General features: G+C 46.0%; 1 protein-coding gene across 4 annotated transcripts in view; it reads left to right on the top strand.

The window, feature by feature from the left end:
• NEXMIF (neurite extension and migration factor) overlaps nucleotides 1-15,644 on the top strand; it is a 731,538-nt gene that overhangs the window by 578,594 nt on the left and 137,300 nt on the right. For all 4 annotated transcript variants that reach the window (XM_063937182.1, XM_063937180.1, XM_063937181.1 and 1 more), the window contains one exon: nucleotides 13,871-13,968. In XM_063937182.1, coding sequence (XP_063793252.1) covers nucleotides 13,955-13,968 — 14 coding nt within the window. In that variant the 5' untranslated portion in view covers nucleotides 13,871-13,954. The remainder of the gene's footprint in view (nucleotides 1-13,870; nucleotides 13,969-15,644) is intronic.

Raw genomic sequence — 15,644 nt, forward strand, 5'->3', positions numbered from 1 at the left:
ATACCATTCCTCATCTTCTTCTACACCATTCTTCATTAATTATGGATTCCACCCTAAAGTCCCAGAATTCCAAACGCTTCCCGCAACTTCTGTTCCAGCAGTGGATGTCACCTTGCGTCAGTTTTCAAATAACTGGAGGAACGTCCGCGCAGCCCTGCTTAAAGCCTCATTCAGGTATAAGAAGTTTGCCGATAGGAAGCGTAGAGCGGTTCCTGCTCTCAAGGTGGGTGATCGTGTGTGGCTGTCCACGAAGAATTTGAGGTTGAGAGTTCCCAGCATGAAATTTGCACCTCGCTACATCGGACCCTTCAAGATTGAACAAGTCATCAATCCTGTTGCCTACAGGTTACAGTTACCATCCTTCTTGAAAATACCCAGGACATTTCATGTTTCTTTGTTGAAACCGCTGATCCTGAATCGGTTTCATTCCGCACTTCCTCCAGCTCCCAAAGTTCAGACTCAACGGGGAGTCGAGTACGAGGTGGCCAAGATTTTGGACTCACGTTTCCGTTACGGTCAGTTACAATACCTCATTGACTGGAAGGGCTATGGTCCTGAAGAACGCTCTTGGACCAATGCCTCAGACGTCCATGCTCCTGCCTTGGTCCGAAATTTCCACGCAAAGTTTCCTTTAAAGCCTAAGAAGTGTCCTGGGGCCACTCCTAAAGGGGGGGGTGCTGTCACGATCCGGGTATCTGGACGCCATTACTTACCCTTCAGATGCCTCCTAAGGCTGGCTCAGCGTTCCAGGACCGGATCCCGCTGTTCCTGAGTTTCCACATGCAGAATGTCAGAGTGGTGATTTCATCAGCCGCGGCCTCCGCTGTGCCCGCGTGGTTAAATGTGCGCTTGTCAGTCTGGCGTCTCCTGTCTCCTGTGGCCGGCGTCGCCATTACTGTTTCAATTCTCACATGGATTACAAACCAAACTTCCCTCCAAGTATCTGCATGGGCGCAGCCATCTTGGATTTTGTCATCTGAGCATTTCCACCAATCTGCTGTCTGTATTGTTGATTTGCATAATTGCCTAGCCAACCCCTTCCTTGCTGCAGGTATAAGTAAGCTTTGCCTGAGCAAGGAAGGCGTCAGTGCTTTGGTTGTCTAACCTAGTTCCAGTTTGTCTCTCTCCTGTGGTTGTCTTCCAGGTTCCAGCTCCTGTCTCCAGACTTCTGCTATAGAGACCCGCACCAGCATTCCATCTGCGGTGTAGCCTGACTCTCCGATCCATTCTGGACTCACCTGTTTCCAGTTACAACAATCACCTGCTTCCAGCCCAGCTTCCAGCAGTGTACAGCTTCTCTTAAAGGGCCGGTGTCCTTTCTGCAGTTTACCACTCTCCACCGGTATTATTATTTCACCGCTCTCAAACAATCACCTGCTTCCAGCCCAGCTTCCAGCAGTGTATAGCTTCTCTTAAAGGGCCGGTGTCCTTTTCTGCAGTTTACCACTCTCCACCGGTATTATTATTTCACCGCTCTCAAACTCCAAACTTCATTATTATTTCATCGCTCTCAAGTTCGTTTATTATTTAACTGGTTCCAGCCAGTATCCACTCCGTACCAACAACAGTCTGGTTCCAGCCAGTATCCACAGCAGCCGTTTTACCTTCAGCAGCCCAGCCTTTCCTGGAACATCAGCTGGTACGATCCTGGGTTCTCTCCATTGCTACAGTCAGGCCTGGTAAGGACTTTCCAACTAGAAGATTATAAGAACTGTCTCACACTACCAGTGCCTGTGGCCCTTGCCACCCTGTAGTACCCAGGAATTGTATTTATCCTCTGTTGACTTTTATGTTTCCTTTTACTGCTGCTGTGTTACGGAGTTTGTCATAATAAACATCATTGACTTTTATCCTGGTTGTCGTGGTCACGCCTTCGGGCAGTTATTCTACATGTTACTTACATGTCTAGGGGTCTGATACAACCTCCCAGGTTCCGTTACATCTCAGCCCCTACAACTGAGGTTGCCTCCCGTCAGCTCAGGCCCTCAGTTGTGACAATGACACTGGAATAAGTATCAGATGGCAGAAGACTGCTGGATGTGGTACAGTTGAAGATTATTAAAGTAAGACAAAGGATAAGCACATGAGGGAAGAGGGCCCTGCTCGTGAGAGCTTACAATCTAAAGGGGAGGGTAGACAGACAGGGGTGACACAGATGGGGTACATAGAGAATGTGGAACAGAGGCTTAGGATGAGATTTGGCTGGGTTTGGTGAAGAAGTGGGTCTTGAGAGCCCGTTTGAAGTTTTGTAGAGAGGTGGAGAGTCTGAGGGGGAGAGGTAGGGAATTCCAGAGAAGTGGTGCAGCACGTGAAAAATCTTGGAGGTAGGAGTGGGAGGAAGTAATCCGTAGGCAGGAGAGTCGTCATGCATTAGCAGAGCGAAGAGGATGGGTGGGAGTGTATAGGGAGATAAGGTCAGAGATGTAGGTGGGAGAGGAGTGGGTGAGGACTTTGTAAGCGAGTGTGAGAAGCTTGAAATGGATTCTAAAATGGAAGGGGAGCCAGTGAAGGTCTAGTAGGAGAGGAGAGGTAGACGTAGTGCGTTTGGTGAGGAAAATGAGCCGGGCAGCAGCATTGAGGATAGATTGGAGTGGAGAGAGGTGTTTGTCAGGAATGCCAGTCAGGAGGAGATTACAGTAGTCCAGTCTGGAGATGACCAGTGAGTGGATAAGAGTCTTAGTAGCATCCTGGGTCAGAAAGGGTCTGATCCTGGAAATATTTTTTAGATGAAAACGGCAGGTTTGTGAGAGGTGCTGAATGTGTGGTTTGAAGGAGAGGGAGGAGTCAAGGATTACTCCAAGACAGCGCACTTGGGGGCTAGAGGAGATAGTAGTGCCATCAATAGATAATGAGATTGTAGGAGGTGAGGTTATGCGGGAGGGAGGGAAGATGATCAGCTCGGTCTTAGACATGTTAAGTTTAAGAAAGCGCTGGGACATCCAGGAAGAGGTAGCAGAGAGACAATTGGAGATACGAGTGAGGAGAGCAGGGGAGAGGTCTGGAGAGGAAAGATAGATTTGGGTGTCATCAGCATAGAGATGATATTGGAAGCCAAAAGAACTAATGAGCTTACCTAGTGAGGATGTATAGAGAGAGAAGAGAAGAGGACCAAGGACAGAACCTTGGGGTACACCTACAGTTAGTGGAAGTGAGGCGGAGGTGGAGTCATGAGAGGAGACAGAGAATGAACGGTCAGGGAGGTAGGAAGACAGCCAAGAGAGGGCAGTGTCACGCAGACCAATGGAGTGAAGGATTTGCAGTAAGAGAGGATGGTCCACAGTGTCAAAAGCAGCAGAGAGATCAAGTAGAATAAGTATAGAGTAGTGTCCCTTAGATTTAGCAGCATGGAGGTCATTGCATACTTTTGTAAGGGCAGTTTCAGTGAGTGGAGAGGACGGAAGCCAGACTGGAATGGGTCAAGTAGTGAGTGTGAGGAAAGAAAGGAAATAAGGCGGTTGTAGACAAAACGCTCAAGGAGTTTGGAGGCAAAAGGGAGGAGAGAGGTGGGTCGGTAGTTGGAGAGAGTGTTTGGATCAAGAGTAGGTTTTTTAAGAATAGGAGAGATGTGTGCACGCTTGAAGGCAGAGGGGACAGTGCCTGATGAGAGGGAGAGATTGAGAAGGTGGGAAATATGGGAACAAGCAGAAGGAGAGAGGTAGCGGAGGAGGCAGGAGGGGATAGGGTCAAGTGGGGAGGTGGTGAGGGGACAGGAATGAATGAGGGCCATGACTTCCTCTCCAGATGCATGGGAAAAAGATGTCAGAGTTGGTGGGAGGGATGGGGAGGGGTGGTAAGGGATGGGAGAAAGCTGGTTACTGATGGTCTGGTGTGATGTGATGTCCTTACGTATGGAGTCAATTTTGGATGTGAAGTAAGTGGCAAAGTCAAGAGCAGAGAGTGAGGAAGGGAGACGAGGTGGAGGTGGGCAGAGGAGTGAGTTGAGAGTGGCAAAGAGGCGCCGGGGGTTGGAAGACTGGGAGGAGATGAGGTTCTTGAAGTATGACTGTTTAGCAAGAGAAAGGGCAGCACTGAAGGATGAGAGCATAAGTTTGAAATGGAGGAAGTCTGCCTTAGAGCGTGATTTCCTCCAGTGACGCTCAGCAGCACGTGAGCATTTTTGCAGATATCTGGTGCATTTGGTGTGCCAGGATTGAGGTGTTAATTTGCGAGGGTGAATAGTGGTTGGTGGAGCAACAGAGTCAAGAGCAGAAGTGAGGGAAGCATTGTATATGGAAGTGGCTTGTTCAGGGCATGAGAGAGAGAGAATAGGAGAGAGAAGTGAGTCAAACAGGGAGGAAAGGAATGTGGTGTCAATAGCCTCAATGTTACGCTTAGTGATGGTAGCCTTGGGAGGTAGAGATGGGGAAGTTGAGAGAGATAGGTTAAAGGAAAGCAGGTGGTGGTCAGAGAGGGGAAATGGGGAATTGGAAAAATCAGAAATATCACAGCGGTGAGTGAAGACCAGATCTAGTGAGCTCCCATTCACATGGGAGGGTGAGGAGGTCCACTGGGAGAGACCAAGTGAAGAGGTGAGGTTAAGGAGTTTAGAGGCAGGGGGTTGTGTGGGGATGTCAATAGGGATGTTAAAATCACCTAGGATAATGGAGGGAATGTCAGAAGAGAGGAAGTCAGGAAGCAAAGTTGTCGAATTTGGAAGAAGCGCCAGGGGGGGCGGTAAATGACAGCTACTCTAAGATGGACTGGTTGGAAGAGGCGTAAAGTATGGAACTCAAGTGTAGAGAATGTAAGGGATGGTTCTGGTGGTATGAGCTGGTAGGAGTAACTAGAAGGTAAAAGGACCCCAACTCCACCCCCATGGCGACCCCCAGGTCGGGGTGTGTGTGTGTGTGAATGCAAGGCCTCCAGCAGAGAGAGCAGCAGGAGAGGTAGTGTCAGAGGGCGTAATCCAAGTTTCAGTAATGGCTAGTAGGTGTAGGGAGTTGGAAATGAAAAGGTCATGTTACAAACAGATCTGGCATTCCAGAGGGCACAGGATAGGGGGTATGAGTTTGTGGGAGAGATGTGAATGAGATTATCAGGGTTGCTGTAGCGATGAGGAGAGATTAATACATCTGCCCCATTGTACTCAACTGACTATACAAGGGTTAGCTCAGAATACCGCACAATGGGGGTAATTCCAAGTTGATCGCAGCAGGAATTTTTTTAGCAGTTGGGCAAAACCATGTGCACTGCAGGGGAGGCAGATATAACATGTGCAGAGAGAGTTAGATTTGGGTGTGATGTGTTCAATCTTCAATCTAATTTGCAGTGTAAAAATAAAGCAGCCAGTATTTACCCTGCACAGAAATAAAATAACCCACCCAAATCTAACTCTTTCTGCACATGTTATATCTGCCTCCCCTGCAGTGCATATGGTTTTCCCCAACTGCTAAAAAAAAATTCCTGCTGCGATCAATTTGGAATTACCCCCAATATCGGGCTTGAATTGAGAAATCTGTTTTATTTTTGTTAGCTCGTAGTTCTGACTCATTGAAACTTCTAGCAGTGACATCAGGACCATTCAAATGTAAAGTCGTATTACCACATAACTTTGTGAACATTTAAATTTACCACTTTATGGCTTCTTATTGATCCACCTGATCTTGATCCACCAAGTCTTGGACAATCAACAGAGTAGTTGGAAAAAGTGCTGCACTGAGCATAACCCAGGGATGTTGAAAAGCTAATTAGCTACAGACTATAATGGAACTTTAAAACAGAGGCGGTCATTCCGAGCCGATCGCTCGCTGCAGTTTGTCGCAGCGCATCGATCGGGTCGGAACTGCGCATGCGCCGGCGCATGGCAGCTGTTGTTACCTAGCGATCGCCTCTGTTTAGGGGGAGCGGTCTGGCCAACGCAGGCGTGGCCGGACCATTCGGGGGCGGGCCGCGGCGGCTGCGTGACGTCTCACGCAGCCGCTGCGGCCAGCGAGAGCGACGAGTAACTCCCGGCCAGCCGCAGGAGCTGCGCTGGCTGGGAGTTACTCCTCAAATACAAAGGCATCGCCTCTGTGCGATGCTTTTGTATTTGTGCGGGGGGGCCCGGCACTGACATGCGGGGCGGACTAGCCCTGTGCTGGGTGTCCCCCCGCATGTCTGAGTTTACGATCGAAGCTGTGCTAAATTTAGCACAGCTACGATCAACTCGGAATGAGCCCCAGAGTCTCTGAAATTTATTACACCAGAAAATAAAACTGTATACCTAAAATACAACATGACCGGGTTCCAAAACCGGACAAATCCAGTGCTTTAGGGGCCTGTTTATCAATAATCGTAAGGGCCATATGCAAATTAACAATTGTATTTTCCATAATTTATGGCAACAGAGTCAAATCTACAGGAGTAATTCATCATTGTTCCGATGCCAGGGCAGCTGCTTGGAAACAAAGCTGTCCCCATACCTAACACTACCACTTTCACTGATAATCAAAGGAAGGAGATGGGCCATACTTGCCTACCTGACCCTCTCCATGAGGGAGAAAATGCTCTGTTCCTGGACTTTCCTGGTAATGTATGATTGCCATCACCTGTGGTGAAACACCTTTCTTATCAATTGACTAGCTCACCACAGGTGATGGCAATCATACATTACCAGGAAAGTCTAGGAACAGAGCATTTTCTCCCTCATGGAGAGGGTCAGGTAGGCAAGTATGAGATGGGCTCAGCACACTCATGCCATCTGCATACCTCCCAACATGACCCTCTCCAGGAGGGACACAATGCTCTGCTTCTGGACTTTTCTCTTAATTTATGATTGCCATCACCTGTGCTGAACAGGTCAATGGATTAAAAAGGTGTTTCAGCACAGGCGATGGCTATCATAAATTAAGAGGGAAGTCCAGGAGCAGAGCATTCTGTCCCTTCTGGAAAGGGTCATGTTGGGAGGTATGGCCATCTGGATAGAAGGAGATGGGCTCAGCACACTCACGCCATGTAGGATGATGTTAGCTACTTCAGTCAAGCACAGGAAGCTTTCTGTTTTTGGAGCATGCTGAATAGTATAATTGCTACGTCCCATACTAGAGTATGGGGACGGCATGGCACATTAGGTCTCCAAACCATGATATATCTTGCTTTGCTAATGTACATCAATGGGATCTATTCAATTGGTGTCGAAACCTCTCAGACGGAGAGGATCCGACACTGCACTATTCAATTTCCGTGCATTTCTGACAGGTTTTGTCTATTTTCGACAACGCCGATCCGATTCTTAAAGTCAGATCGGCATTGTCGAAAATGGGGCAAAAACCTGTTGAAAATGACCGCAAATCCGACAAAACACGTGGATCGGCGGCTAATCCGCCGATCTACGTGTTTTCCGACAAGTCGGAAAAACGGAAACTGACTTAAATAGATTGAATCCAGATTCGACCTAAAAAGGTCAGAAAATGCAGTTTTTCCAACTTGTCGAATCAGTTGAATAGACCCCAGTGCAGAGCCGGCCCTAGGCATAGGCAGAATAGGCAATTGCCTAGGGCATCTGCAAAAGCCTAGTGGCATCTGGCTGAAGAGGCACTATCTCCGCTTCTCTGTAGACCTGGTATTGAGTTAAAGCAGGAGCAGCGCAGCATAGCAGCAAACTCGAGCCATCCAATCTTTCCAGCAGCAGGTTGACGATACGTAAAAAAGAGCAGGGTTAGGGATCGCAGAGGGTGCAGGACACAGGGCCTAATTCAGACCTGATCACTGGGTAGCGAATTTTGCTGTCCTGCGATCAGATAGTCATCACCTACAGGGTGAGGGTATTTGAGCTGTGCAAGTGTGCAAACGCATGTGTAACAGAGCTGCACAAACTGATTTTGTGCAGTCTCTGCTCAGGACAGGCGATCACATCAGCCTGTTCAGGACCGGAATTGACGTCAGACACCCTCCCTGAAAACCCTCCCAGTTGCCACCCACAAACGCCCTCTTCTTGTCAATCTCCATGCGATCGCCCGTGCAATCACTTTTTTCGCACCATCCCGTCGCTATGCACCAGCAGCACCATCCAAGCTATACAGCATCTGCTTCCAGTCTCCTATCTTCCTCCCTACATGTACTGGCTGGGGATGCTGCTCCTCTCTACTCTCCCTGGAATGTCCGTAGAAGCTGGCACTCTGACAGCACCGCAATAAACCCATCACCTCCCATTTCTCCTCTAATGGTGCATTAGCTTTTGCTGTCCTAAATACGTAGGAGTAGCTTTAAAAAGATTGCCTAATTCTCCATATTGGTGTTTTCATTTCTTTATAAGTATATGTTTCTTGATGTCTTATCTGTATAAATCCTCCTACCCAGAAAATGCATAAGGGATGTGAGGGCTAATTTCCTATGATGTAGTACCATAATTGCCTACTTTTGATAAAGCATTTCATTGAGATGTGAAAGTAACACCTATCAGCGCGGACGTATCCTACTACATCAGAGAGGCGTGTCATAAAAATGACTTACATCCAAATGTAAATGAGCCCCAAAGTTAGTAAGATCTACTTGTTGACGAAAAGACACTCATATTTTTCAGGATTTGTTTGTGTATTGTGAACAAGAACAAGAGGTTCCATATACTGTAAGTGGATATAATTATATATAACTATATATAACATAATTATAATATATATATATATATATATAAAACATAATTATATATAACAGTTATAATTATAACTGTAATAATATGAACAAGAGGTTCCATATACTGTAAGTGGCCATGAGAAACATTATTTAAAATGCATGTAGCCATAGGGATCATTGTGCCTTATAACCAATGCAGGGACATGGCACTGATGAGCCCATTTGAATGTATATACTGTATCTCTAATTAATTTTTTCCCCATGAATGAAACAGCTTCTTAATGGGATTAAGGTGCAATAAGGGAGATTGCTGGTCTATTTAGGGAGTCAGGGAGATTGCTGCTATTTCAGGGAGTCTCCTGCAGAATGCGGGAGGGTAGGCAACTATGTGTAGAACCTCTGTGCTGGCCCTGTCTCCCCTCTCTCCTGGCCCTTTTGTCCTGTCCCTGTCACCCCTGTCATGTCCCTGTCACCTCTGTGCTGGCCTGGTCTCCCCTCTCTCCTGACCCTTCTGTCCTGTCACCCCTTTCCTGACCTTGTCACCCCTGTCCTATCCCCCCTGTGCTGGCCCTGTCACTTCTGTCCTGTTACCTCTGTGCTGGCCTGGTCCCCCCTCTCTCCTGGCCCTTCTGTCCTGTCATCCCTGTCCTGTCCCTGTCACCTCTGCCCTGTCTCTCTTCTCTTCTGGCCCTTCTGTCCTGTCACTGTCACCCCTGTCCTGTCCTTGTCACCCCTGTCCTGTCCCCCCTGTGCTGGCCCTGTCACTTCTGTCCTGTCACCTCTGTGCTGGCCTGGTCTCCCCTCTCTCCTGGCCCTTCTGTCCTGTCGTCCCTGTCACCTCTGCCCTGTCTCCCCTCTCTTCTGGCCCTTCTGTCCTGTCACTGTCACCCCTGTCCTGTCCTTGTCACCCCTGTCCTGTCCCCCCTGTGCTGGCCCTGTCACTTCTGTCCTGTCACCTCTGTGCTGGCCTGGTCTCTTCTCTCTCCTGGCCCTTCTGTCCTGTCATCCCTGTCCTGTCCCTGTCACCTCTGCCCTGTCTCCCTTCTCTTCTGGCCCTTCTGTCCTGTCACTGTCACCCCTGTTCTGTCCTTGTCACATCTGTCCTGTCTCCTCTGTGCTGGCCCTGTCACCCCTATCCTGTCCGCTCTGTGCTGGCCCTGTCACCCCTGTCCTGTCCCCTCTGTGCTGGCACTGTCTCCCCTCTCTCTTGGCCCTTCTGTCCTGTCCCTGTCACCTCTGTGCTGGCACGGTCTCCCCTCTCTCCTGTCCCTATCACCTCTGTGCTGGCCATGTCTCCCCTGTCCTATTCCTGTCTCCCCTCTCTTTTGTCCCTGTCACCCCTGTCCCGTGACCTCTGTGCTGGCTCTGTCTCCCTTCTCTCCTGTCCCTGTCACCTCTATACTGGCCCTATCATCCCTCTCTTCTGACCCTTCTGTTCTGCCCGTCGGCTCTGTTCTGGTTCTGTCCCTGCCATCCCTTTCCTGTCCTTGTCACCCCTGTCCTGACCCTGTCACCTCTGTCCTGGTCCTGTTAACCCTCTCTCCTGTCCCTTCATTTCTGTCCCTGTCCCCTCTGTCCTGGTACCTCTGTCATTGTCCTGTCCCTGTCACCCCTCTGTTCTGTACTGTCGCTTACACCCCTGTCCCCTCTATCCTGGCCCTGTCACCTATGTCCTTATTGTGTCCCTGTCACCTCTCTCTTGTCCATGTCACCTCTATCTTGGTTCTCTATCTTGGCCCTGTCATTTCTGTTCTTCCCCACTTTACTATCCCTGTCATCTCTGTATTGGCTCTGTCACCTCTCTCCTGTCCCCTCTAATCTGTCCTGTTCCTGTCCTCTCTGTCTTAGTCTGTCGTTGCCCACTGTACTGTTCCTTTTATCTCAGTACTGGCCCTGTCACACCTCTCCTGGCACTGTCCCTCTTGGTCCTGTCACCTTTGTCCTAGCCCCAAATTATGTATAATGTTCCCTTTTTTTCAAGGGGTGGGGGCACCAAACTCTAACTTGCTTCCTGTAGATAGGGAAGAACTTACGCCACTGGTGCACTTATTATTATTATTATTATTATTATTATTATTAAGAATAATAAAAAAAAGACGTCTATATTCTTGCCTGGCAAACCTTTGCTGCCCAGCTTTGCAGAACTCTGGCAGGGTATTTTCTGACTTGGAATTCCATAAGTATTCAACACAGGTTGTCAACTCTAAAGGGCCCTACACACTGGGCGATGTTAGCGATTTTATCGACCAAGGATATTATCGATGGTCGATATTTTCGCCAACGATTTTTGCCTACACACTGGATGATTTCGATGGGCAATTTGGACGGTATGAGACTACATACATATGTACATCTTTGCTATATCCCGCCATGTATGGCACGGTTTTGCATGCCATAAACTCAGAGATTTAGCCATGCCTTGTGATTTTTCTTAATTTGCTTCTTTAATATGTTACTTTAGACATATTCTATTATGGCAAGCAAAAATATTAAAATCCATCCACTTGCTACTCGTGAAAAACAGCTTAGCATGTTGTGCCAGATTAAGCAAAATAGGAAAGATGTAAGTGGACACATCTATACATATATATCGTCCAAACTGACTTGCAAGTATAAACGAGGATATATCAATGATGAACGATCATGGGGCCACACATCATTCATCGTTGATACATACATACTGACCGATATGAACAATTTAGCGTTCATTTTTTAACTATATCATTCATATCGATCATCCTTATTGCCAAGTGTGTAGGGCCCATTAGACCGTAGATCAGAGAAAGCAAAATAGCAAGCCTAAAACTACTGACATATGTTGATTATTTCTATACAAAGGATTCGGGGGGTGTGGGGAAGCCCTTGGAAGCCTGTCTCCATGGCTAGTATAAAACGAATATTAGAATGTTCTATTTAGTCTTTCTCTTGCGCAGCTGTGGGGTTTTGTCCATGGTGAAGATACTCTGTACCAGGACACTTCCACTGCAGAACAGACAGAAAAATATAAACAGATAAACAGTCACTCAGAAGAGCTTATTGCAGCTCAAACCACATGTTCAGTGCTTGGCTTATCTTTCTCCAGTGCTGGTCACAGTTATTGCCAGGGGACCCTTGTTATGCATACTAATAGAGCCTTCAGATCTCTTTTGAACTGTCTGTCTGCATACTGTGTACAAAATGAATTTCATACACAGTAACTGAATCAGTGCCATCTGTGAAATGGGTATTTACGCTCCAAGCAGAGGATATTTCTTGCATTTTTAAGGAAACAGGCAATACAAAAAATTGCATTTCTTCAGATGAGCCAGTTTGCCTGAAATATGATTAGGAGATAGAGACAGCACCGGAATCCGGCTTCTCTGGTTCCAGCCTCTACATGCTGATGGATAATTCTGTGACGATGGACGACTGATATCACTGGGGCTGTGTGCGGTAACTGTGTATATCACATATGTGGTTTTGCTATCAGCAGTCTACATCACAGTGACAGTACTCATGTGTACAGTACAAATTAGGATACCAAGGTATAAGTATGTTACACGCTTATTAGAGATTCAGGCTATATGGAACAGTTTTGCCATAGATTGGATATAGCTATATGTATATTATGAGCTAGCATAATGACTTGTTTTTGGCTTTCTAATAAATCACTAGACTCCACTAAAAAATTGTAATGAAGGAAAATGGAACTGACTTATAACCTTGCTGCCTTACAGTTTATATACTGAGCACGCAGGAGCAATACATTTACAGTAGGATATACCATGCTTTGCTGTACATTCAACCTTCCCTGCATCAGATCTCCAATAATGCTGAGCCCTTAACAAAGGAGTGAAAATGTAGCCTCATTGGTACTTCACCCCAACAATGATTTGAGGACCATATTAGGATTTGATTATCTTAATTGTGTTGATTAATTAGATAAAAACAATACTTTTACATGACAGGTGCTATTCGCCAGATCCGTTCGGTTCACTGATGGCTGTAGTTGTTCCACGCTATACTCCACACTACTTTCACCACCCCCGCTGCAAAGGGAAGTTCATGAGGGAGGAGGATCAGCATGTATTTGAAATAACTTAAGCTATCTATAAGACTATCAATTCAAATTTGCTGTCTAGCAAATACATAGTTTGCGGCACTGGATATGTGGAACCGTGATGAGATATCTACAATTCAGCTAAAGAAGAACAAAATACCCTACATTATAGATCAGTGCCTCTGACTTTGAAATATTTTGTCTTATTTATTGTGTCCCGTACTTCAGATATACTTTCTATGCTGTAAAAATTGAACAAATCTCTACATTTTAATTAGTCTGGTGGTGGAATGAAAATCCTGAAGTAATAATTATACTACAGATCTGTTTTAGGGTAATTCTTTTCTCTGATTATTGTGGCTGTTTTTTGCCTCTGTCAGTAATTGTTTTTGAGAAACAAAGTTGTGTGAACCACTTAACTGGCGCCGTCGCATGTGATGCAACAGCAGCCAGAAGTGCATCAGCTGGCAAGGTCGCATCACATCTGACGCGCTGCCATCCGTGTGCCCGACTTTTGATGAGGAGAGTGCAGTACGGATCTCCTCAGGCTCACTGGACCCTTTGCAGTGATGCAGCGGTCTGTGACCACTAACATCAATGCCGGAATCACATGGAGCGCGTGCACTGGAGATCAAAGTGTGAGAAATTAGCTGCAACGGAGGTGGGGACAGATCAATCCCTCTCGACACACACTCTGCTGCGCTCTGCATGTGTGTGTGTGGGGGGGGGGGGGGAGTATATGCCAGTGGGGGTGGGGATGGGTAAAATAAAGATATATGATGCTGGAGGGGAAAGGGTGTAGAATAATGAGAAAAAAAATACATTGGTCACAGGGTAGGAGGAGGGGGTGCAAAAACAGGGTCTTTTTATATTGGGGTGGTTTGTTTATAAAATATTTTTTTTACTTCTAAGGGGGTGGGGAGTTATTTTATAATGGGGGCCTATAAACACGGTTCAACCGCCAGATATATATTTTTTCCAAATAAAATATTTAAATATGTGATAAAAAATACTTTATAAACTTTTAAGTAATACAAAAAAGTAAATTTCTGAGTGATTTGTGTTGGAAAACAACTTCAGTTAAGTGGTTTACATGGGATATGTAAATGTGACCCTAATCTATAGTACATAGCATTACTTGTGAATGACCAGCAATATGTGTACAGTACTTCATAGGACTGACTATGATATATGATCCCAGCTTTATACTTGCAGCCCTTTATAGAGACATCATTTATTTACAAAAACCTTGATTTGTGTTTGTCTTGTGGTTTTCCAAAGGTGCTGAAGGATGCAAGATGCCAATAGTCCGCGCCCGTCAAGCAGCCTGCAGATCACTACCGAAGGCCCAGAGATAAGGCGGGAATGCATTGTTCAAGGTAAACACTTGCATACAACCTCCTATTACAGAGTGCAGTAATAAATAACACAGCGCACAAGACATTTTTCTGTGATCTGGAGATGTTGATAGTTTTATTCAGTGATCTTATGAGTTTCTAATGAATAAATAACCAATAGTCTGCATTCTCATGAATATTGTTCTGAATAATGTCCAAGCTCCAAGCATCTATTGGTTCAGCTGACATAATAACCGCCTTCAGGAGATGAATCTGACTTAGCTATCGTGTAATAGGACTGTTCTTTATTCTCTACATATAGAATAAGGGCCCTCATTCCGAGTTGTTCGCTCGTTCTTTTCCTTCTCATCTGTGCCATTTTCCGCTAACTGCGCATGCGCAATGTTCGCACTGCGGCTGCGCCAAGTAAATTTGCTAAGAAGTTTGGTATTTTACTCACGGCATTACGAGGTTTTTTCTTAGTTCTGCTGATCGTAGTGTGATTGACAGGAAGTGGGTGTTTCTGGGCGGAAACTGGCCATTTTATGGGAGAGTGTGAAAAAACGCTGCCATTTCTGGGAAAAACGCGGGAGTGGCTGGAGAAACGGGGGAGTGTCTGGGGGAACGCTGGGTGTGTTTGTGACGTCAAACCAGGAACGACAAGCACTGAACTGATCGCACTGGAAGAGTAAGTCTCGAGCTACTCAGAAACTGCAAAGAAAAATCTTTTTGCAATATTGCAAATACTTCATTCGCAATTCTGCTAAGCTAAGATTCACTCCCAGAGGGCGGCGGCTTAGCGTGTGCACTGCTGCGAAAAGCGGCTAGCGAGCGAACAACTCGGAATGAGGGCCAATTTTTCTAACTAAACATGGTCCTGTGATCAGATACATTGGGGGAATGGTGTCAACCATTCTACAGAGAATTGGAGAAGTTGCCTATAGCAACCACTCTGATTTTACTTATCAAGTACATTCTATAGAATGTACCTGATTGATCACTATGGTTAACATCTCCACCAGTCCTCTTTAGAAGGCTTGATACATTTCTCCATAATTTTGTACGTACACAAGTACTGATGTATTTATATTTATGGTACTTATATTTCTGAATGTCCCTTTAACGCAGAAAGGTCTAGCTATTATAACCTACTTCCACAATGGCGGGTTGATCACGGACACATTTAGTTGATTTTGTTTTGAGTGCTTTTAAAAACAGATGTTTAATTCTTTTCAGATGAAGTAGGGTTAGTTCTTATTAATGGAGGCCAATGGAGCCCCACTGTTGAAATTGTAGTTCAAAAATCTGACAGTGAGTGTTAACACTTATCTGTTCCAGTGCTCCCACAATATGTTACCTGTGACATCTTAGAATGCTCGGATAATGTAATCTAATCTAGATAAAGATCACACTGTACACACTTTCAAATGATCTTTGTTTCAGGAACAAAAATACCCCAATTTAGAATAAACAGTGGTCACTGGTTATGGCAGCAGTCAAGCACTGTAAATGATTTGAGTGTGCGGGGGCAGGGTGGTGTGTTGTCACAACTATATCATTAGAGTAGCTAATGCAAAAATAGATGGCTTGTCACTGCACACAAATAGGGGAGATTCTCCCTTTAATACACTTCTGCCATTTAGCTACTTAGAAATCAACGTTTAGACAATTCCACATCATTTCACTGTCATTAGGTTACTGAGCTATTACATGTAACC

The sequence above is a fragment of the Pseudophryne corroboree genome, chromosome 8, assembly GCF_028390025.1.
Source record: "Pseudophryne corroboree isolate aPseCor3 chromosome 8, aPseCor3.hap2, whole genome shotgun sequence".
Classification (NCBI taxonomy): domain Eukaryota; kingdom Metazoa; phylum Chordata; class Amphibia; order Anura; family Myobatrachidae; genus Pseudophryne; species Pseudophryne corroboree.